The 22,260-nt window shown below is 38.5% G+C and overlaps 2 protein-coding genes and 1 non-coding gene across 3 annotated transcripts in view; 1 reads left to right on the top strand and 2 right to left on the bottom strand.

Moving 5' to 3' along the window:
- Positions 1-1,227: 1,227 nt before the first annotated feature.
- Positions 1,228-6,932, top strand: LOC127814196 (uncharacterized). Its single transcript, XM_052355530.1, has 2 exons — positions 1,228-1,447; positions 6,085-6,932. Exons 1-2 carry the CDS (start codon positions 1,335-1,337, stop codon positions 6,692-6,694), a joined length of 723 nt encoding a protein of 240 aa, XP_052211490.1. The 5' UTR covers positions 1,228-1,334; the 3' UTR covers positions 6,695-6,932.
- An 824-nt stretch (positions 6,933-7,756) lies between these two features.
- On the bottom strand, positions 7,757-7,915 carry LOC127787743 (small nucleolar RNA snoR143). Its single transcript, XR_008020208.1, has one exon. It is a non-coding gene; the product is annotated as a small nucleolar RNA snoR143 (small nucleolar RNA).
- A 1,583-nt stretch (positions 7,916-9,498) lies between these two features.
- The window catches only part of LOC127786927 (uncharacterized protein At5g03900, chloroplastic), a 30,265-nt gene continuing 17,503 nt past the window's right edge, over positions 9,499-22,260 (bottom strand). The window contains exons 7-13 of the mRNA XM_052314708.1: positions 15,467-15,553; positions 14,665-14,730; positions 14,024-14,166; positions 13,851-13,937; positions 13,704-13,767; positions 11,249-11,392; positions 9,499-10,024 (exon numbers count right to left, since the gene is read on the bottom strand). Of these exons, the coding sequence (XP_052170668.1) occupies positions 9,881-10,024; positions 11,249-11,392; positions 13,704-13,767; positions 13,851-13,937; positions 14,024-14,166; positions 14,665-14,730; positions 15,467-15,553 (735 nt within the window). The 3' untranslated portion in view covers positions 9,499-9,880. The remainder of the gene's footprint in view (positions 10,025-11,248; positions 11,393-13,703; positions 13,768-13,850; positions 13,938-14,023; positions 14,167-14,664; positions 14,731-15,466; positions 15,554-22,260) is intronic.

Consider the following 22,260-nt stretch of genomic DNA (forward strand, 5'->3'; position numbering starts at 1 on the left):
TAGGGAACCCACTTATTGGGATAAAGGTTTAGCACATAGTTTCATGGGAAGGAAGAACTTTGAGGTCATTTGCATCAGTTTGACAGCCCATGCTGCTTCTGCCAAATAGATCTTCTATCACGTGTCAGGCAATGGTTGAATTTTTAGCTATTAGCTCGTTTCATTCATAAGGTGGAGCCTTGGTACTCGCAGTAAGGTTGTGAAAGGTCATGGGTTTGAATGTAAAAATAGTGTGCTTGCAAGCAAGATAAGCTTCATAGAGTGGACACTGTTTTTTTTTACCTAATTCATGAATTGCATTCATGGTTCTTGAATCGAGAATATCTAATGGCCAGATTGCATTGCTTGCTGGTGGAGATTTGAAGAATGACAACTACAAGGTCCAACTTCTACTTTGTTCTTTTGTTGGCTTGGGGAAATTGAAACTTGCAAGATATGCTGGCAACTCTACGGAAGTAATTTTATTGAGGGAAATTATACTCTTTACAGATATGACTGAAAGATGGTTATACAAAAAGAACAAATTATGAAACGAATTTATTTAAGTGAAGTAACATTCATTTCAGTTTTAACAAATAGACGCTGATGTCGCATCATTATTCTTCTAATTAACCCCTCCCTCAACTTACTAAAACAAATTTATTAATTAGATCATGTTATTTGTATATCATTTATGTACATTTTGAGCTATACAAAATATATAAATGACATACATACTCTTCATTTTATTGCTCCTCACGACGCTTTGGGTGAGGGCATTTTAGACATTGGTATATCATTATATAGTTTAAGATGTACATAATGATGTATCAATAACATTTTTCTTATTGATTTTTGCTTTAAACTTCAAGCTTTTAATTGATTCCATTAAGGATAAATGAACTCAATTAAATTTTAGAAAAGCTTCCAAATTATGAAGCGATTTGTTTTTTTTTCTTCTTTTTTCATATTTTAATATTTATTTAAAATAATAATAATTATAGTTATAATTGTGTTTGGTGGGAGAGATTTAGTAATAAAATAGAATCAAATTATAAATTGAAAGAAATTGAATAAAAGATTATTTTTCTTTCTTTAAAAAGTGATGAGATGAAGATCTTTTCAGTTTATCATTCATTAATTAACTTGTAAAATTTCAATCTGGAAAGGAAAGCACAGACATTGAGTTGAATTCATCAATTATATTATTTTATTGTAAACCAAATCGATATTTAAGAAGTGGGTAACTTGGATTTGCATTCACTTCAAATTCTAAAGATACATCCAAAGGAGCTCCGACCTCTCTCCGGTACCAGAGCAAGAGAAGAATGGCCAAACCTCCAAAATAATTGAATATGGGCGACGATCTTCACGCTGCCGCCAGGTCAGGCGACCTCGCGGCGGTCCAGAGAATATGTAGCTCCAACCCCTTGGCAATCAACTCCAGAGATAAGCACTCCAGAACCCCGTACTCTCTCTCTCTCTCTCTGCTTCTTTATTCTTTCATAGCTGTGCATGTTTGTGTGTGAATTTGTGTATAATCTGCTGATGACTTTATTGTTCTTGGAAATTTTGAACCGAGTATTGTCGGATTGCTATAAGGGCTTGCTGGGATTGCACAAAACCCTAAATTTTGGTACTTTCTTTACCAAATTTGGGGTCTAGTTGTGATGAGTTTGTTTCCTTCTGGAAACTAAACCAGAACCCTAGTGATAGGACTCGAATATTGGTGCTCGTCAACGGATTACTGGGATAATACTCAGATAATTGGTTATGTTTTTTTAATTCTTTATTTTACGTTTCGTTTTGGGTTAATTTTGATTTGTAGCTTGGAACAAGATAAACTGCAACTGGATATTTCATAGGGTGTTTGCTGCTGCTTCTTGTTGGTATTGATTGTTCCTCAATGTTTCATTGTGATGGTTTGGTTGGAAAATGGTTTTAGTAGTTATAGCGTCCAGCTCCTTTCTGTATAAGACGTTTTTCCATTATCTTGAGGGTTGTTTAGGTGATTGTTTTGTATAATTTCTGTTTCGAGAGGTCGATTCCAAAAAAATTTGAGCAAAATTTCAGTGGATAAGATATAATATAACACCATTAAAACTTCTGTTTTGTATTTCTTCTGCTTTGCATTCGTAGATGCTCATTTGTGCTGTTGTTGTGATTGCTTGACTTTCTCGAGTTCTAAATCAAAGTTGGGATGAGTAAGTCAACCTTGGTACTTGCATTTAGTACGAGGTCATGTCTTTAAAGAAGCGATCAAGAAGCTTCAACTCTATTCTATATGACAATATCCTCCCCATTATTGTAAGCCTTGATACCACTTAGGGAGTTAATCATATGTTCTAGCTCTCCAATCATTTTTGAATGGTGTTCTTTTGAAAACTATTATATCTGATATCATGTTTAAGAGGTTTTTACCAAGTTTTCTTTGCTATGAATTTCTTCATTTTATCTACTCTTCTCATCAATATGTCTACCCTTTTACTTGTATTTTGCACATGTTAGCATTTATTGTATAATATTTCATATTTCATGACATACAACAAATTTGGTCTTATAATTGTCTAAAAGAACAACCCCAACGCCCCCCCCCCCCCCCCCGCGCGCGGTGCGGGAAGCCCTGAAGGATTTTAAAATTGCATAAAATGATAAAAATACTTTTGCACTTTAACCATTTTACCTTGATTTGGGGATTAACCTATTTAATAATTTATTTGTTCTTTTTTGAATAATTGATCAAAACTATTTTTTTGTAAGAATAATTTGATCCTTAAGTCTCAAAACAACATCATCCACACTTTTATTTTGACTAAGCTTACATTTCTTATATTGGATCGCTTGACTTGAAGCGGATTCGAAGGCATCCCTTCATAATTTGAGCTCTGTATTCAGCACATTTTTTGTTTCATTTACTAAGATAATATGATCTGCAAATAACATACACCAGGCACTTTGTCGTCTTTATTTTTTGATATGGATGTAAAGGACCATAAGCCTATGTTGAGTGGTAAGGTACTTTGTTGGTATAACCTCAAAATCCTTACTATATGAGTGATCTTTCTTTTTCTTTTTCCCCCTCATAACATACACGCTTTTTTTTTCATGAGAAAAAGTCTACTTGGGTAGTTGGTAAGTCATTTTTATGTGTGACAAAACATTCATCTCATTTCTTGAACATGGTGTGTCATGACCCAAAGAATAATAGAAGGGCATCATTGTAATAGGGTTGCAATGGTTTGTTAAGATATTTTTATAAGTTGTTAGAAGCACGTGGGTGCTGTTAGGATGCTGTTAAAAATTAGTTAAGCAGCTAGCTACTATGTCTATAAAAAGGCCAATTGTAAGAGAAGAGAAATATGCTTGAATTGATATTGAATCTTTCATTTTTCTCTCTACATTTCTCTCCAAATCTCCCTCTCGTTTCTCTCTGCTACTCTCCCCCTTTCTACTGATTTCTTCCCCCCATTTCCCTCTCCAATCATTCTGTTCTCAGTTCTATTTCAATTGTGATTTCTTCTTGAATTCAATTCCTCCCCAATTACTTCTTAAACTTGTTATGAACCCTAGGTTCATGACATGGTATTAGCTATGATAAGATTATATGTTGTGGCAAAATTAAAAAATGGTTTTTTTTCTGATTTTTCTTTTCTTCAAAGCCATAATGTCCGTACATATCTCTATACCCAGTAACTTCTTTGCCCACATGATCTTTAAATCATCTCATGTATAATCTTCTCTCCTTTAGGTATTCCTTACAACAACCCACCTAAATCTTTCAGAATTCTGTCTTTATCATTCTCTGTGTCCAACTTTTGGTGCATATATATTGACATTATTTGAAGTCTATTCTAACTGAAAAATTCCATCCCTTAATCTCTTTATCCTTACCGATTCATCTTTGAGTCTTACCCTGAATATCTACCACTATTCATACATTCCTTTCTTGAGTATTAAAGTTTATATCTTGATTCGACCAACATTTTAGCCCTCTTAGTTCTCACTAATCCATCTCATCTTTTTAAAGCAAATAATATTGATTATTCTCTTGATTAACACATCTGCTAACTTAATAAATTTCTTTGTCAAAGTTCTAACATTCAATGATTCAATCCCCAGCATCTGGTATGGAACCAACTTATTTGCACCCATTTGTCTGTGAAAATGTGAGAATCGTTGGAAATTTAACATTATATCCAAGCATCAATGTAGTGGCTTTGAATTTTTTCATTTCACTTGGGTAGTACTACACATCACTAGGAGAGGTATGCCCAGCAGATTAATATTTTGTCTAAAATCCATGTTGAAAAAATTCAACAATTTTCACACATTCTAGCTAATGCAACTATTGTCCTTTATTTAGACTTGGAACTGATTGTGATTAGGACTAATATTTTCAACACTAGAAGTATGAGGAGATTACTTGATGCACAGGTAGAATTTATAACTCTATAACAAGAATAGAAAAACCTTTGAATTGTTTGAAGTTGGTCTATATAATTTTGTTTGACGGGAGTTACTTTCATCAACATGATATGAATGAAATAGCTGAATCCTTAATTCCGTATCAAACTACTAGAGAAGAAGTTTCCTACCACCAAGGTGGTACCCCAGATGGTAGAGAGGTCTCCCTCACTTCCCTGGGTTAAGGGATTGATTCTGAAACATGAAACCTGCTTGTGGGAAGTAGACCTTGATCCTGGTGCAAGGCATGGGTCCCACCACTATGCATGTTGGTGGGGCTAGGAAGTGACGGGTTTACCTTCTTGGCAATAACTATGGCTCAAACTGAATATTTTTTAGCGATAGAAGGACCTTTTGGTCACGCTCAAGGGGGTGCTATACTGGTCGTCCTGCCTCTGCCCTTGGGTCACTCTTAATGCGGGTTACAAGAAATTCCCCAAAATTAAAAATAATAACTGCCTCAAAATAACATAGAAAGAGCAAAAGTAACACAATAACAATGTTTTCCAGGAAATTGTCCACTCTTTTCCAAGTAATTCAACAGAATGGGTTATAATTCAGTAGTGACGCCCATATTCCCTTCCAAGTTTGTCTTTAAGTATTTGATTATCCTTTAGTTAATTCAATATTTAACAAAGATAACCAACTTATTTTGCAGGCTTAAATCTTTTTTTTTGGGGGGGGGGGGGGGGGGGACAATCGCCAAATTCTATTTCTATCCTCCTATCCTGCTTGAACATCATATCAAGATGTGTGCCTATTAGATTTAGTGGTAAACAGGTTATTATCGTAAACAAACAAAAAATAGTGGTAAGCATGGGGGAAGATGGGTTGAATTTGTAGGAAGGCGTTCAATTGCTCAACCCTTTTGTTACCAAACAAGGTTCTGTCCGACGGAACCTCCTTGAAACTGGCATAAAGGGAGACATTTAGGCTTTTGATTCTCCCCTATTTCCGCCTCAAAAGCATAGGAAATGAACAATTTTATTTCGATTATCTTTCTTACATAAAACGCGTAATGATCTATTTTTATTTTCGTGTATCTGTTGATTTATTTGTCATAATGTGCTGTCTGCCTTGTGCTGTCTGCCTTATGATTTTAGCGTGCTTGTATCACGCTGCTTATAATACCCCTGTTCCGTGTCTTTATGCCAGTTTCATAGTTTGAATCGCACTTAGTTAAGCCAACTTATGCAGTGAATTGATTGGTAAAAAGCTGTGCTATACGTTTCTTTGCCATATCCATTTGAGCAATCTTAACAGTGCTGATGGCTGGAGGAAAAATAAGATATATTTAGATGTACCCTGTAAAATAAATAAACCTCGTGGTTGCCAGATCATACTTGGTCATTCTTTCAACTATACTTTTAGAGATCAGGCCAATTACCTCTATCTTCCGTTTCTCTTTCGGCTCCTAAGGAAAGTCCTTACTCCTCAAGCACCCTACCCATAATTGGTCGAGTCAATTTTTGTTATTTTGATTTGAATGAGGGACAGTGGCACCCTATCTCTTATCCCAAATGGAGAAGCAATAAAACATTTAACAGTAATAGCGACAATGGCAATGCCCTTACCTAATTAATGGCTACTTTTTATCTCATATTTGGCATTTACTTCAAATTTGTTCTGAATGGATCCTAGGCTACATTTAGCAGCATGGTCTGGGCAGGCAGAGGTGGTGAACTATCTTTGCAAGAATAAGGCTGATGTTGGTGCAGCTGCTATGGATGACATGGGCACAATTCACTTTGCAGCCCAGAAGGGTCATTTGGAAGTTGTTCGAATACTACTTTCTTCTGGAGTCTCCATCAAAGCTTCCAATCGCAAGGGCATGACTGCCCTTCACTATGCTGTTCAAGGGTCTCATCTGGAACTAGTCAAGTACTTGGTAAAGAAAGGTGCGAGTCTTAGTGCCAAGACAAAAGCAGGAAAAACCGCTCTTCAACTTGCAAGCAGCGAGGAGGTCCGCTCATTTCTGGTGGAAGGGGAGAAGCAATCTAACAAAGGAGGAGATTTGAATGATACACAGAAATCAAATGAGGCTCATTCAAAACCGTCATTACAGGAAAATGCAGAGGCTCCCGTAATTAGGCAAGATGAAGGAGAAGATGGAGAGGATGAAACAATCAAAAGGAAGGCTGATGAAGATGAAACCGAGACAGCCATGGAAAACCCACCAAAGCCAAAGAAGTTGAAGGTTTCTCTTAATCATCTTTTAGCCTCGGATGACACACAGGAAGAAGAGGAGTAACTTGTTCATCGGGTTTATTGACCTGACCTTAACTGCCATGATGGTAACAGTGCCATTAAGGTTATTGATGCTTTGTTTTCACAAGGACTTACAGAATGAACAGAGTAACTCCATCAACAGGTGTAGCTTTCCTAGAACAGTTACGTCCTTTCAGGCTGCAAACGGCTTGCTGTTTCTTGTATCGGATTATTTGATTCTATGTTTAGCTGATGTCATAGATAGTCTAGTTTTGCCAAAACTGTCTCAATGAACACAATTAATTGAGAATGACATAACATGGTTTTAACAGGTCACTGGCTGTTCCATAAACATTAAATAAAGATCCATCAAAATGACGCAACCCCACAACCAAGTAGAGTGGAAAAATTTACAGTAACCAAAAGTAGGCACCTATTTGCCTTGTGCAACACAGACATGCAATTTGGCTCGCGTTTAAACCAGATCAACGCCTTTGCCCATCCACTAAATTTTCTTGAACCCTCGCCTCATCCTGATGTACAAACTTCTTCTGATAACAACTTGTTCTTCATAATCCAGTAATGGGGAAAAACTTTATGAACGGGAGAATCAAGCCAAAACAAAGTGGAACTGAAACAAAAAACCACGCATGTCTAAACATAGTCATGGAAACAATCATTATAGTCACTAATCACATAGTTGTTAGAGGATCAAACCAAGTCAGGTTTTACACAATTATTTGTGTTCAAGAACCGAAGTTACTTCTAAGCTGTTGCTTCATCCATAAAGCATTGTTACCTCAGAAGTATACATTATTTTAGAAATGTGCATTATCCGCATTCCCAATTATTTACCATATTTAATATATTTCATCTTTCCTAATGCTAAAGGTCATTGCAGTTCAATTCTGGCAGCGTACAAAAACAAAATGGTCCTTGAGCAATTCTAACATCCAATCTTTAATTGTTCAAAGGCTATTTGTATTTCATTCTTCAATCAAAGTTGAAGGACAAAATAAATGATTTCAACAATGAACTCACAGGATCAAGTTACGACAAGGTACTTATGCTTTGTCCACTATTACTTATTGTTGAAAGAAGTGCAAAATGTAAGATGGAGTTAGTAGGCAAGTAGCACATTGACCATTCACCAGTGGATTCCATCTGAGCAGTTGTCTGGCTGCTGCTGATTTAACAGTTTTCATTTATGCACCTGGCTCATACCACTCCATTATCACTAGAGGGGCCTTTGATACAAGTGCAATTTACATGTAACAGGACATTTAGCATAAGAAACAGGTGCTCATGTACAAAATTTCAATTTTCTTTCTCAATGATCCAAATAAAAACAGAACAAAGACATCTAGAGCCTCTAAGTCACAGCCCTAAATCTCCCTCCACCTTAATGGAAGATGAGAATCAAATAACTAGGATAAACAACAACATAGAAGGGCATGTTTTACATAGCCAGTATATTTTTCTACATCGCAAATCAGCTGATTATCTCTTCCTTTACTTTCTCCCCAGCCATTCAGTTGGGAGTTTTGTATGGATTTGCCCCCTCTTTGGTGGTTTCTTAACTTTCTTTGTTGTCTTATTACAAAGACATAAATAAACCGATTATGGCCTCAGCATATTACGCAAAATTTTTCAGATGAGTCAATATAGCAACAAAAACCCTTGTTTTACTTTTTCCTTTATATATTTTTCACATTTGACACAACACAACGTGCACGGCTCACCTTCATATACATCCAAGAAACTGATGATCGCATAAGATATGAACAGAAAACCCAGTATTAGCTTTTCTACGAATCTCCATCAAACTTGCCACGGATGAAAAGATTTGAGCCAAAAATGTGAGATGGAAACATTCCATCGGATGAATAGCACCAGCATTGCTGCAATCATCTGAGGACCCATCCCAGCGATTGTAGATTGATTACGCTTTTCTATATCCACCCTCGCTCAAAGACCCCGCCATCAAATCGAGAGGCCTACGATACAGAGTGCAGATGAGACATTTAACCAAACAGGTCGCGCCCGTTGGCTTGGCGAAACCAAGATATTGATACTGAATATCGTAAACATCATGGAGTGTACTGAATGGATAGAACAAGAAGGAATTCACCGAATATGATTTGTCCGTGAGTAATTGAAATACTTCATACTAGAGCCCGCTACAGCGAGGGCCTGACAAAAACCCTAGCCTTCAAGTTCAGGAGAAAGGGACATCTAAAGATGGACTTAGTCACAAAACCGACATGCAGAGGGATACTAGGGCTTTGCTGCGCCTGGACCTGGGCCTAGACTACTGAACAAATTGGCCAGTTTCCAGCCTTTTCCTCTTCTAAAATTTAATATAAAAAAAGGATAATTTTTTTTCCCCCAAAATGGAGACCTAATTTGCATTTCCAGACAGTAAAATGTCCCTACATGACTTGCCCAACCATCTAAATAGTATTAAAAAAAGGGACATTTCTAAAAGAAGGTGATAAGTTAGAATTAATTATCTTTTAAAATAAAATTATAATTTTACTATCGTGTATTGAATAAATCATTATTCATTTTTAAATACTCTCTTATATAATGATAAAAATTAACAATTCTTACCCTTCGTATATGTGTTAAATAAATTTGTAAATATTATACAAAAAAACTCACAAACTACAAATTCCAAATAAACACAAACTTATATATAAACTCTCACTAAGAAAGTTTGACCCATGACTAGGTGAGGCCGACCAAAAAAATTTTAATTTGCCAATCACCAACCTATATCTATGTCACATCTTAATCTTGTGTCCATGCATTAAAAAGAAAAGACGAAGAAGCTAGCAACAGATAGAACGTGAAATATTCCCACCTTTCATCACAAAGTGCATGTTTTGACAACATTATGAGGGTTATTATAGAGCTTCTGCAATTGGCTTGCTACATAGCAGAATCAAAAATTACTGAATGCCCTTCATTTTTGGGACCAGGGACCCTATATGGACAATGCTCATCATATACACAGCTATTACTGCCAGTCTGCCATCTTCCCCCAGTGTCCTCGTGTTGAAAGATAATAATAAATGGTGGGAAAATATCAACACTGATACATTTCCCTCTCTTTATCTCTCTCTCTCTCCAAGGCAAGCACAATCCATAATACAGCTCTCTCTGCCTCTGTACCAGTTGAAGCCAAGATATAAGTAATGAAAGGACATGATGAAGTCATATCCTCTCATTCGGACTTCTCAATCTCTTTGAATCTCCGATCCCACTCTCGTGCTTCGTAGTCCTGATCGAATAAGTCCTTGTCAGTACTATAGACAATCCTGTCCTGTCCGATGACCGTTCTCTGGGACATGTCCCGAGCACTCAGCAGCTGAGCAGAGACAAAAGCAAGCGGTTAATTATGCATAATTTGGTATATCTATAGCCAAAGTAATTCTAAAGGAAATTTGTGGCAGTCCAAAAACTAGACATGGAAGAGCACAAGCTGTAAGAGCTAAGTCCATTGAAGTGACATGAGTTACAATTCAATCATAATACTGCACAATTTAAAGGTCAACATACTTCTGGGTTACCATCATGCCTACCTAGCCAGAAGGGATTTTGTTGGCAAATTTTTTCTTCCCATTCTCAGCATTTAGATGGCACAGTTTGGTGTTCGTGAAGACCAAAGAAACAGAAAGCATCGCATGGAAACAAAACAGACAGATTTACAGTACATAAAGGGTAAGAACTAAGAATGCAACCAAATAGATTATGGTAGTGCAAACAGCCTTGTGAAAATGATGTTAGCAGAACACAATGATCTTAGCAATTTCAACCCATCATTATATATGTATCACATTTGGAGCTGGCGAGGATACAAATCTAAGACAGCCAATATTTACTAGGCTCCTGAGACCTAAAGCTTTTAGGTTGTCAAGGACTATATACAACAGATACATCAGGATATACGGATGACTTCTTCATAAAACTGATAATTGAATTATCTATTCCTTATATGCAACCTGAATGCAAATTTCAAGTTAATCTGAGATCAGAAGTTTCCTCATTATTTACAGACCAAGGAAGCAGCCTCTCCTGTAATTTCACAAGGGATAAGGCATCTGAATGCCCGACATCCTAGAATGACCAGAGCCCTGTGCACTACGTTGCTTCACTTTTTCGTTATATTGAAATACTAGCACATGGAAAATAGTTTTTTCTTTTTGATTGACCCAAAATGTGGAAAGACTTCATTATACTAAAATATTATGATATAAAATATAGCTTCTGATTTTTTATTTGACTTGAAAATTTTTATAGTCTACCATCAGAGGGAGGAACCTAATTGATTGTCAGTTTTGTATTATATGGATCTACATGACAAAGAATCTGCTCTTCACCTAATTAATACTTTCTAAGCTTCCATAATTTTTTGTCAATAATATCTACAGCACTGACCATATGTTGTATTCCTCCATGGCAACTGCACCAGGAAAATTTCACATAACCAAAATATAGGTTACTTACATAATCACATACACATAATAAGATTTCTAAATTAAGATCAGAAATGTCAACTACAACTATTATCATAGGTGATTATTATTTGTACCTTCCGCCTCAAAGAAAGGTCTGGCAATTCAAGTGCTCGAGCACGCTGTTCCCTTGAAAGATTCCTCTTCTCTATTTCAGCATTTCTATTGCGAATGAAAACCCAGCGGACGAAAGGAATTGCAAAAAAAGAAGCAGCATATATCTGCAAAATTGAACTTGTGACTTAACAGAGAAAGCAAATCAAATGATGTGCAGATGGTCAAAGATAAATAAACCCTTATGCATTAATCTGACCTATATTATCCAATCAAAACAAAAAAATCACAACAAAAATTCTGACAGAAAAGAGTCACAAGAATCTGGAGATCATTTCAATAGGCTTAAATTGATCAAAGGAAGCTTGGACAGTGGGCATATCCCGCCAAGATTTGATAAACACTCCACACTTCTAGTCATTGAGTTGTATTTTTTAGCTCACAGGCCTAAGAAGCGCAGAGCAATGAAAATGAAGGATTTTAGGCCCAATGGCTTAGTCTGGGGTGTTTATGAAATCATTGTCAAAGTTAATTCCTCAAGATAGATGACAGTTTTAGGGAGGTTATGCAATGCAGGATGACAGTTTTAGGGAGGTTATACAATGCCCAAGTTGCAGAATGCCTTTGTTGGGGACTGTCAAATTCTTGATTTTTTTCAGTAGTCAATGAATGCATTTACTCTCACATCAAAAACAAAACTCTAGGTTTGACATTAACCCGGAAATGGAGAAGATGTGACATGTCAAGTGGTCTTTTCTGTTGCATGGAATGGAGAAGAAGGTTTTGAGGAGAGGTGGAGAAACTGGATTTATTGTTGTCTCATTAGTTTCTCGATGCTTGTAAATGACTGATGAGATGTTTCTTTAATAGCTCTAGAGGTTAAGGCAGCAGCCCTCTTTAATGCCCTTCTTATTCATGTTGATGATAGAGGAATTTAATCTCTTAGTGCAAAAGATTAACGGGGAAGATTGGGTCAAGGAATTTGTGGTAGGGAATAGAAACAAAAAGGAGTCATTGTCCAACCTTCTTTTAGCATATAATACTCCAATTTTATGCAAGAGCTTCAGAGAGGGAGTTGACAAATTTGAGGTGTTTTTTTTAGGGCCACACATCAATTAAAGCTAAAAGCGAGATCATGCAATGGGAACTATTAAGGATACAAAGATTATTGCTATCTTCTTCCTTCTTCTTTTTTTGGCTAAATGATTATGGCTACCTTCTTTTGGTGACATATAGATATTTGGTGTTGCCCTTAAGACTTATTTAATCTTAAAATTGGTTCAGAAGGTGTTGTGAGTTTTGAGAAAACATTGGCGTCATAGGTAAAGGCAAAAAATGTCGTAGCTAACCAGATTATGCTTGGAACTTCTTGTGAATCCCTTCAAAGAAAGCCATATTGAAGCTTCTGAGCCTGATTATTACTTTTTGTGTGATTTGGAGCTCATGGCACAAAGAAAAAATCGAGCTTTCAAAGCATATAGATCATTACATTGGTTAAAGGAAACCATTCCTGTTCCCTATTTTTCTGACTGATTAAGAACAACTCATTGTCTCTATTTTCTTTTGTACAGTTCCTAGGTGATTTGCACTTTCCTGTAGATATTTAAGCCTTTCTTTTTGCATTATTCACCTTTCCTGTTGTATAAGTTTTACCCTTTTAGCACTCTTCTAATGATATTATTACTAACCAGAAAAAATTATACTTCTAACTTGAGATCCAAAAACACAGCCAAAAGCTTCTTCACATGCAGATCAAGTGCTAGGTTTCTAAAAGAAAGTTACCATACTCAAATCCACACAACGTGTTTCAGTGCACGACAGGAGAATGCTACTGTAACATACACACCAGGCATGCCTTTTTTTTTTATTCAGTAACACACAAATTTCAAGACCTTGCAAGGAAAATATTCAAAAGAATGACGATACTGTACTTTTAATTGGAAAAGAAACATAAATTGGTCTGACATGAATGCCTTCCCTTTTCTTCCTACAACATTATTCTATAAATGATCCATACACGAGTATCTTAATTAAGCATCACTGTTATACAGTGTATTCTTTCAGCAGGTGCAGGTTACTGCAAATAAATATCCAAAATTTCCTGCAGGGGAAAGGCACCTGTACCCAGTACCAAGAGAGGCCCGCCTTAAGTATACATGCTAAAATCAAGTGGCAGCAGTGTAAGTTAAATTCAACCATCTCAGGCTTTAATCAATTTCTAAATGTACACTCAAAAGAGATATAGATCTGTGAAGGTGTACCTCCTATCTACTAAGTTAATCACATAGAATTTTCTTTTTCCCTGGAAAAGTTCTTGGTATTCTCAACTTTATAAAGCATAATATGATTGCCATTCCAGAAAAAAGCAGGTGTAGTAGCTATGTTGATTAAGAAAACCTATAATTGCAAAAAGAACCCATAGGGGTACATCTCTTCAGAGAAGTGAATTATTTTAACAAATAAAACAAAAAATCCCACCTGAAGTAAAGGAAATATGTCAGAAACAAATGTAAGAAATCCACTTGGTACAGTTCCAGTATTCCTTCAAGCAAATATAAATGAACAGCTGTTAGATAGTTAAAGAGAAAATACAGAAGCTAAGAAGCACTGTGAATAGAGACATACTTCAGCATGGTACCCAGTACAATGACCCCAAAGAAATTAAGTCCTCCCAGTCCAATGACCATTGCCCTCTCAGACGTACTAGTTTTACTGCACAGAGAATACTAGCATTTGAGAGAATTGTTCCATATGAAACATGATCGTAACAATATGAAAGAATCTAGCAAATTAGTAACCTGAATTGCCATTCTTTCTCCTTAAAAAACTTCTCAACCCCTTCCATCCAATCAGCCCATTTTCTCCCAACATATTCCCTCCTTGCATTCCTCTGTGGGGAAGCTGTTCGTTGTAGTGATGGAAATCGGTAGAGAATATTTCCCTACATAAAATGCAGTTAAAGTTTCACAAAAAATTTAAGTTAGGGCATTGGTGGAAGGTGTAGACAATTGTCAAAATGAATACCAAAGCTTTGTGAAGGAAGGGGCTTCAAAGCATGAGGTTCAACCTTGAGGTTAAACTTCAATTTGTGCAACAGCTAATGAATTTAAGGGCTAAATAGACACGTGGACTACATAAAACACAACAGATTTTGGTTATTTCATGTGAACTTGTTCAAACAATTTTAGCAAGTTGATCGAGTAGGGGAAACAACAATTACATGAGAGACTAAGGAATGACAGGGCTTTAAATGAGAGAACAATGTGTTCACAAGCAATTTAAGAAAAAGGACAAACTCTTAAGCACTTTTTCATAAACCACAAAAAATTAGAAGTATATCTCATTTCAAGACTAAATAAACAAGCTTAAACAAAAGCTACAAAAGTATACAGAAACCCTTAGTTCAATTCTTTACAAAAACTATAGCAATTTAACACACCTCATCATCTACTTCTGGCTGACCATCAAAACGTAAAAGCACAGGCAGGATGAATGAGTCATCACCCTACAAGCAACAAGCGAACAAAGTAAGAAATAGCACAATAAGAATTATTGATACCATACATACTGAGCCAAAGATTTTTCACTTGGTCAATAGGAATAGGCTCTTCTGCAAACAGGCTGAGAGAAAAATACGCTGTATAGGTCTAGACACATAAATTATATTTTTATACAATAAAAGACAAACAGAACAGAAAAAGGAAAAAAGAAGATAATAAGATAAAATAAAAACACAATATGCATACAACACCAAAAAAAAAAATAAAAAAAATCAAGATATTTGAAGATACCAGCAATAAATCTAATCCTAAACAAAAATATTAATTTTTTTCTTGCAGGCCTAACTATAAAGCCCCAATCTCAAATTTTCAGTGGTCATTGGTCAGGTCACCTTGAATAAGTTAGAAGGGATTAAAAGAACATTTGAAGTATGGCAATCCACTGAAAAAAATAAGAGTGGTAACAATAGGACTGTGAAACTAAAACCGCTATCATAACTAGCTACTTATTCGAATCTAAGCTCATTTTCTTTTTCCTAATAAGTTTTGAATAGTCCAAAGCCCATGCAAAAATTCTTCCACTACATTGCAACTAGATAAAAGACATTTTTGAGTAAGATAGGAGAAAATATATATTGAACATCATTCCCAGGTAGAAATAGACAAGAACAAGAATCGAAAATGAACGAGTAAAATAAGCTAGGTTTTTTATGACAATGTACATAATGAAGACGAAAGTACCGTTTCTTTTCTAGTGTCTAAATCAAGATAGGGAGCAAGTTCTTCAGCTGTGACAACACCGCCATTTGATGCTATATATTCTCCAATCTACATATAGAGTTCAAAGGAAAGACTGATCAGTAGACAAGGATTATAAAAGATCCCGGACTAGAATAAGGAAAGCCAAAGACATATTATGAGGAAATATAAGTCACAGTAGCAAACAAGTGAATGAACTAGCTTGTTATAGCTTTTGTGAGCAGCATCCTAAATTCTTTAGTAGTTCACATATAAGAAACTTGATTTATTAAAAATTGATTGACCATCTGCACCATCTGGAAACTACATATCCTACAATGCTATTAAATAATTTATTAATTTAGTTGAGGTGCAATAAGCTTGACAGCGACCTGACCACTGCAGGAACAAAAGTACAAGAGTGATAAAATAACTTGGATAAGATTGATATGCTAAAAATGAGACAGTATCTACTTTGTTTGGCTAAGAAGAAATATATAAATGCATCAACTCGGATAAGTTTTCTTATAAATGTGAGAGAAAGAGAGAGACCTGCTCCTCACTCTCAGGTCATTAAGGGCAATGGAAATATGGTCCCAATACTAAACAGCTTCCTTTCAATTTGCTATAGCAGACATCTTCAAGCATTTAGTACATCCTATTATTTAGTGGTGTGGTCATTGTGCAACAAGAAATGAAGGAACTGAAATGCAACATCAGGTCAATAATGAAAACAATGTGTCCTACGCAAGTACCAACGTGATTAAAAGAATAAAGTACTCAGGGTAACAGAACATTTAAGCCCTTCATAATAGTCTACACTGGAAGCTGTGTGAATTACACAAATTATGCATGCAGAATAATTAGGTGGTCCGACTATGTTGCCACAAATATCTCGCCCAGACACGTGGCAGTAACAGCCACAGCCTAAGAAGCAGATAAATAGATGGAGACAAAGATAGAACACATGCATACACACAGACATAGTAATTCTCAGAACTTTAAGATCTAACATGAACAGAGATGGTAAAAGTATATGCATATGCTGTATAATGTTATTTTCCTAACAAATAAAGCTTTTGCCTGGTTCCTGTTATATGTATTTGTCTATAATCACTCTTCTCTGTTGTGCATTCTGATGAGATACCCGATAGTTATCCAATATTGTGACCCAATATCAATAGCTTTTAGAAATTACCAGCACAGAACGAGAACAATTCAGGGCATTCGAGAGGCCCTCACTCTCCAGAACTCTCTACCAAAAAGCAGCCTACTATCTCTCTCTTCTTCTCAGCTATTTATACCTCTTCTTTGCTCCTCTCTAACCGAATTCCCCTGCACATGCTAATTATTCCCTCAGCATGCGGATTACAATTCTACCCCCCCCCCCCCCCCTGTGCACTAATAGGCAGCCCATAACATTCCGCTACCAAAGACGTAAGAAATAAGGGCATAATAGGGATACTGAAATGGGAGAAGGCCAATTGGTGCATGTACAGACAACAAATTCAGTTAAGGGGTAGAATGGGAAGAGCGAAGGGGGGGGGGGGGGGGGGGGCATGTGTGGGCAATAGATTCCTATGAATAGAGAAGCAAATGGAGTAGAAGGCAGGGAATATTTTGGTGAATATAGAGGGAGAGCGTGGACCTCTCAAATGTCCAATTTTCTTTCATTTTGTTAATTTGCAGCCTCGTAATTCCTTTCAATTATCAGTAATACAAGTAATTCAAGCTAGACTATTATCAATATCCTATCACGCACATGTTGGTTGTTACACCTGCATGTGCTGATTCCCTATTCTATCCTCCATGCTTGTTGTTGCTTGTAGCGTCTTTGATAGGTCCGATACACCGATGGCCTATCATTACTCCCCTCCCACACTTTCACCTTGTCCTCAAGGTGAAAAGTAGGAAATTGTTGTTGTATCATGTTGTAGGGCTCCCAGGTTGCCTCTAATGGGGGTAAACCCTTCCATTGGATGAAGACATCCAACCCACGAAAACTAGTACCCCTTTCAGGCCGAACTCCCAGCACTACTTCTAGTTCAACCCTCGTTTCTAGGTCTGCACTCAGCTGGTGGGGAATCTCCACTCTTGCTCCCACCCCTCCCTTTGCCTCTCTTAGCTGTGACACATGAAAAACAAGGTGAATATTGCAATGCGCCAGTAGCACTAGTTTGTAAGCCACTAGACCAACCCTCTACTCAATTGCAAATGGCCCATAGAACCTAGGAGCCAGCTTCTCATTAGGGTGGACAGGCAGTGTCTTCCTTCGGTATGGCCTTAGTTTCAAATAGACAAAGTCATCCACAGCAAACTGAACATCCCTTCTTTTTTGGTTAGCTCCCTTCTTCATGATAGCTTGAGCTCTTGATAGTTGGTTCTTGAGTTCTTCTAGAACTTAATCCCACTCCATCAACTGTTGTTCCACTGTAGACACGGGAGTAGTTCCCTTGTCAAATCTTATCAAGGCTGGCGATTCCCTCTTGTACACTACTTGAAAAGGAGTTACCTTTGAAGCAGTGTGGTATGAGGCGTTATACCACAATTCAGCCCACGACAACCACATATACCATCCCTTAGGCTTTGATGATGCAAAACAATGTAAGTACGTCTCTAGGGTCCTATTGAGGACCTTCGTTTGCGGGTGGTAGGCCGTGCTGCGATTAAGTTTAGCACCTTGGAGCTGGAACTCCCAAAAACGGCTCATGAATACCTTGTCTCTATCCGAAACAATAGACCGGGGCATGCCATGAAGCCTCATTATTTCTTTGTTGAAAATCCTTGCCACTCCTCCTGCTATGAATGGATGTTTGAGACCAATGAAATGTCCATATTTACAGAGTCTGTCCACCACCACCACCAGTATAGAGTTCATATGGCCCGACCTTGATAAACCCTTAATAAAATCCATGGCTATATCATCCCAAATCTGATTTGGAATAGGAAGAGGTTGTAAAAGTCCCCCCGGCATTAAGGATTCATACTTATTTTGCTGGCAAACGTCACAGCTGCTCACATATTGACATATGTCACGCTTCATGCCAAGCCAATACACATTTGCTGCAATTCTTTTATGCGTTTTCAAGAACCTTGAATAGCCTCCAACACTTCCATCGTGACCCTCATGGAGTAATAATGGAATTAGGGAAGAACCCTTAGGCAGGAACAACCGCCCCTTGTAAAGGAGATGGTCATCCACAAGTTGGAAATCTGATCGGGAAAAAGGGTCATGCTGCAACTCCCTTATAATACCCTGTAAGCAGGCGTCTTTTTCCACTTCTTGGGCCAGCTGGTCTAGTTGAACCACCTTCGGAACCGTTAAGGCTAATGGGGCTGTCGAGTGACTGATTCTAGAGAGGCTATCTACTACCTTATTTTCTAACCCGGGGTGATAGTGTATCTCGAATTGAAACCCCATCAACTTCATCATCCATCTTTGATACTCCGGGCTCACCAATCGTTGTTCCAACAAAAACTTCAGGCTTTTTTTATCTGTCCTCACAACGAACTTTCTTCCCAAAAGGTAATGCCTCTACTTTTGAACTGCAAACACCATGGCCATCAGCTCCCTTTCGTAAAGTGATTTTTTTCTCTCTGACAACTTAAGAGCGTGACTGAAATACACAACGGGCCTGTGATTATGCATTAACACCGCCGCCAATCCTTGCCCTGAAGCATCAGATTCAATGACAAATGGCTGATCGAAATCCAGTAGTGTTAGAACCGGAAGAGATACCATTGTTGTCTTGAGTTGTTGGAAGACTTACTCAGCTTCCTCATCCCAGAAAAAATTATTCTTCCTTAATCTCTCCGTGAGGGGCCACGCCATCTTGCCATAGTCTCTTACAAACCTCTGATAGTACCCCGTGAAACCGAGGAACCCCCTCAATTCCTTCAAAGTTGGGTGTGGGCCAATCTATCATGGCTTGCACCTTGCAGCGATCAGCCAACACGCCTTGTTGGGAAATGATGTGGCCTAGATACTCAACCTCCAATTGCCCGAATGAACATTTTTTCTTGTTTGCAAACAATTGATTGTCAGCCAACACCTTCAGAACACAGCGCAAGTGCTGCACATGCTGTTCAAAATCACGATTGTAAATCAATATATCGTCAAAAAATACTAATACAAATCATCTCAAATACTCCCTAAATATGTCATTCATTAAGAATTGGAATGTGGCCGGTGCATTAGTCAATCCAAAGAGCATGATGAGGAATTCATAATGGCCCTTGTGTGTTCGAAATGCAGTCTTCGGAACGTCCCCCGCCTTGACTCGAATTTGATGATAACTAGATTTGAGATCCAACTTTGAAAAAACAATAGCCCTATGTAATTCATCTAGTAGCTCGTCAATGACTGGAATTGGGAACTTGTCGAGGACCATTACCTTGTTCAAGGCTCGATAATCTACACAAAATCGCCACCCTCCGTCCTTCTTTTTCACGAGCAGCACCAAGCTAGAATAGGGGCCGACACTTGGTTGTATAATTCCAGCTGTTAACATCTCACGCACTATCTTCTCGATCTCATTTTTTTTAAGATAAGGGTAGCGGTAAAGTTGAACACTAACTGGAGAAGTGTTGGGTAGGAGGTTGATGGCATGATCCTTGTTTCTAGTGGGTGGCAATCCCTTCGGGTTGGCAAAAACCCCCTCGAACTCAGCCAACACTTCCTCCAAACGCTGAGGCAAACCCACCTGCAATTCATTGAGCTTGGCAGTCACCTTTCCTATTTCTAACAGTACTCCCTCCCCATTTTCTTTAAATGCCTTCATCATAGCCTTCAGGGAGACTAACGTCTTACTTAAACTAGGGTCACCCTGCAAAGTCACAGCCATTCCACCAACCTGAAACTTCATGGTTAGGTTTCTCCAATCCACGCTCATTTTTCCCATCATAGCTAGCCACTTCATGCCAAGGATGACATCAGAACTTCCCTAGCTCCAGTGGAAGGAAATCTTCCACTATTGGCAGGTTACCAAGGATTAGTTTCACCCCCTTAGAAATTCCCGCTCCTTGCACAGCCATCTTGATTCCCATTATCACCCCATATCCAGCCGTTTCTATCCTCGGCAAACTTAATCGCTGCACCAACTCGGATGCTATGAAGTTGTGGGTTGCTCCTCCATCCACAAGAACCACTACCGGTTGCCCTTCTATGTGTCCCCTTAGCTTCATCGTTTGTGGTATAGTCAATCCCACAATCGAATTCATGGATAGCTCGATCACTCCCCCCCCCACACACATACCTACTCTTCTCCACCTCCCTCCAATGTTTCCTCCTCTCATCCAGCCTCTGCTATTTCTTTGTCATGGATCATCATAACCTGAAGCTCATTGTTTTTGCATCTATGACCTATCGAATACTTCTCATCGTAGCGAAAACAAAGGCCCTTCTCACGCTTGGCCTTCCATTCGGCCTCACTAAGCTGTTTAAAAGGGAAGCTCCTGACACTTCCAGAGGTGTGAAACCGGGGTCCTGTTTGGGTCACGGATTTTTGGGAGGAACCTGAACTCTTCGCTGGTACAGAGGACATCCGGGTGGTGATCGAAGGTGCCGAAGGGTACCCACTCTTTGGTGGTCCTGTTGCCCTGAAGCAGTTCTGAAGTGTTGAGTTCTTGTCCTCAATATTTTGAGCCACTGTCATGATCCGATCTAGCCCCCGGGATTGCAGCACCCTGATCTCAGCTCTTATCTTTGGTTTGAGACTGTTTAGGAATTGGCCTTCCAAAAGCGCCTTAAGAACATCCGGCACAGACGCAACCAGCGTCTCAAACATCAACCTATACTCCTTGACAGTCCCCTCTTGCTGAAGAGCCAAGAAACGCTCCTCCAGCGACCCTTCTTGAGTGGAGGGAAACCTGCCCCGAATTCCCTGCTTCAAGCCTTCCCAACTCCGAATTCCTCTTCGCCTTAACTCCCATTGAAACCAAGCCAGATCCACAGCTTCAAAGCATAGTGCGGCAAAGTCTATCTTCTCCTCCTCTGTTAATTGATTGATCGCAAAATACCTCTCCGCTCGAAAAATCCACCCATCTGGGTTCTCTCCTTTGAATATGGGCATCTCCAGCCTCCTTCCTTGTATTTTCGACTGGCACCCACCCCCGATTCCTCCTTCCAAGTTGCGGCCACCCACAATTCCAGGGGTTACTTCGGAATCCAAGGTGAATTCCGAAGGTCCTTGTCCCTCCCTAGACTTACTCTTCCTCTCTTGCTCCTGCTCGTCCCATTTCGTTCGCACAAAGGCGAATTGTTTGACCATCATTGCCACATTTCATTCCATCTCCTAGATATCCCCTCTCATCGCTTCGACTCCCTTTTACATGCTCTCCATCTTCAACTCCAAATCACCCACTCTCTCCGTTAAGTTCACCATGAGGATCAGTAGTGCTTTGATACCAAATTGATGAGATGCCCAATAGTTATCCAATATTGTGACCCAATATCAATAGCTTTTAGAAATTACCAGCAAAGAACGAGAACAATTCAGGGCATTTGAGAGGCCCTCACTCTCCAGAATTCTCTACCAAAAATCAGCCTACTATCTCTCTCTTCTTCTCAGCTATTTATACCTCTCCTCTGCTCCTCTCTAACCGAATTCCCCTGCACATATTGATTATTTCCTTAGCGTGCAGATTACAATTCTGCCCCCCCCCCCCCCCCCCCCCCACGCACATGCTGGTTGTTACACCTGCATGTGCTGATTCCCTATTCTATCCTCCATGTTTGCAGCTTCTTTGATAGGTCCGGTACACCAATGGCCTATCACATTCTTGTTTTGTTTGTGTTG

Source organism: Diospyros lotus, chromosome 12 (genome assembly GCF_014633365.1).
Source record: "Diospyros lotus cultivar Yz01 chromosome 12, ASM1463336v1, whole genome shotgun sequence".
Classification (NCBI taxonomy): Eukaryota; Viridiplantae; Streptophyta; class Magnoliopsida; order Ericales; family Ebenaceae; genus Diospyros; species Diospyros lotus.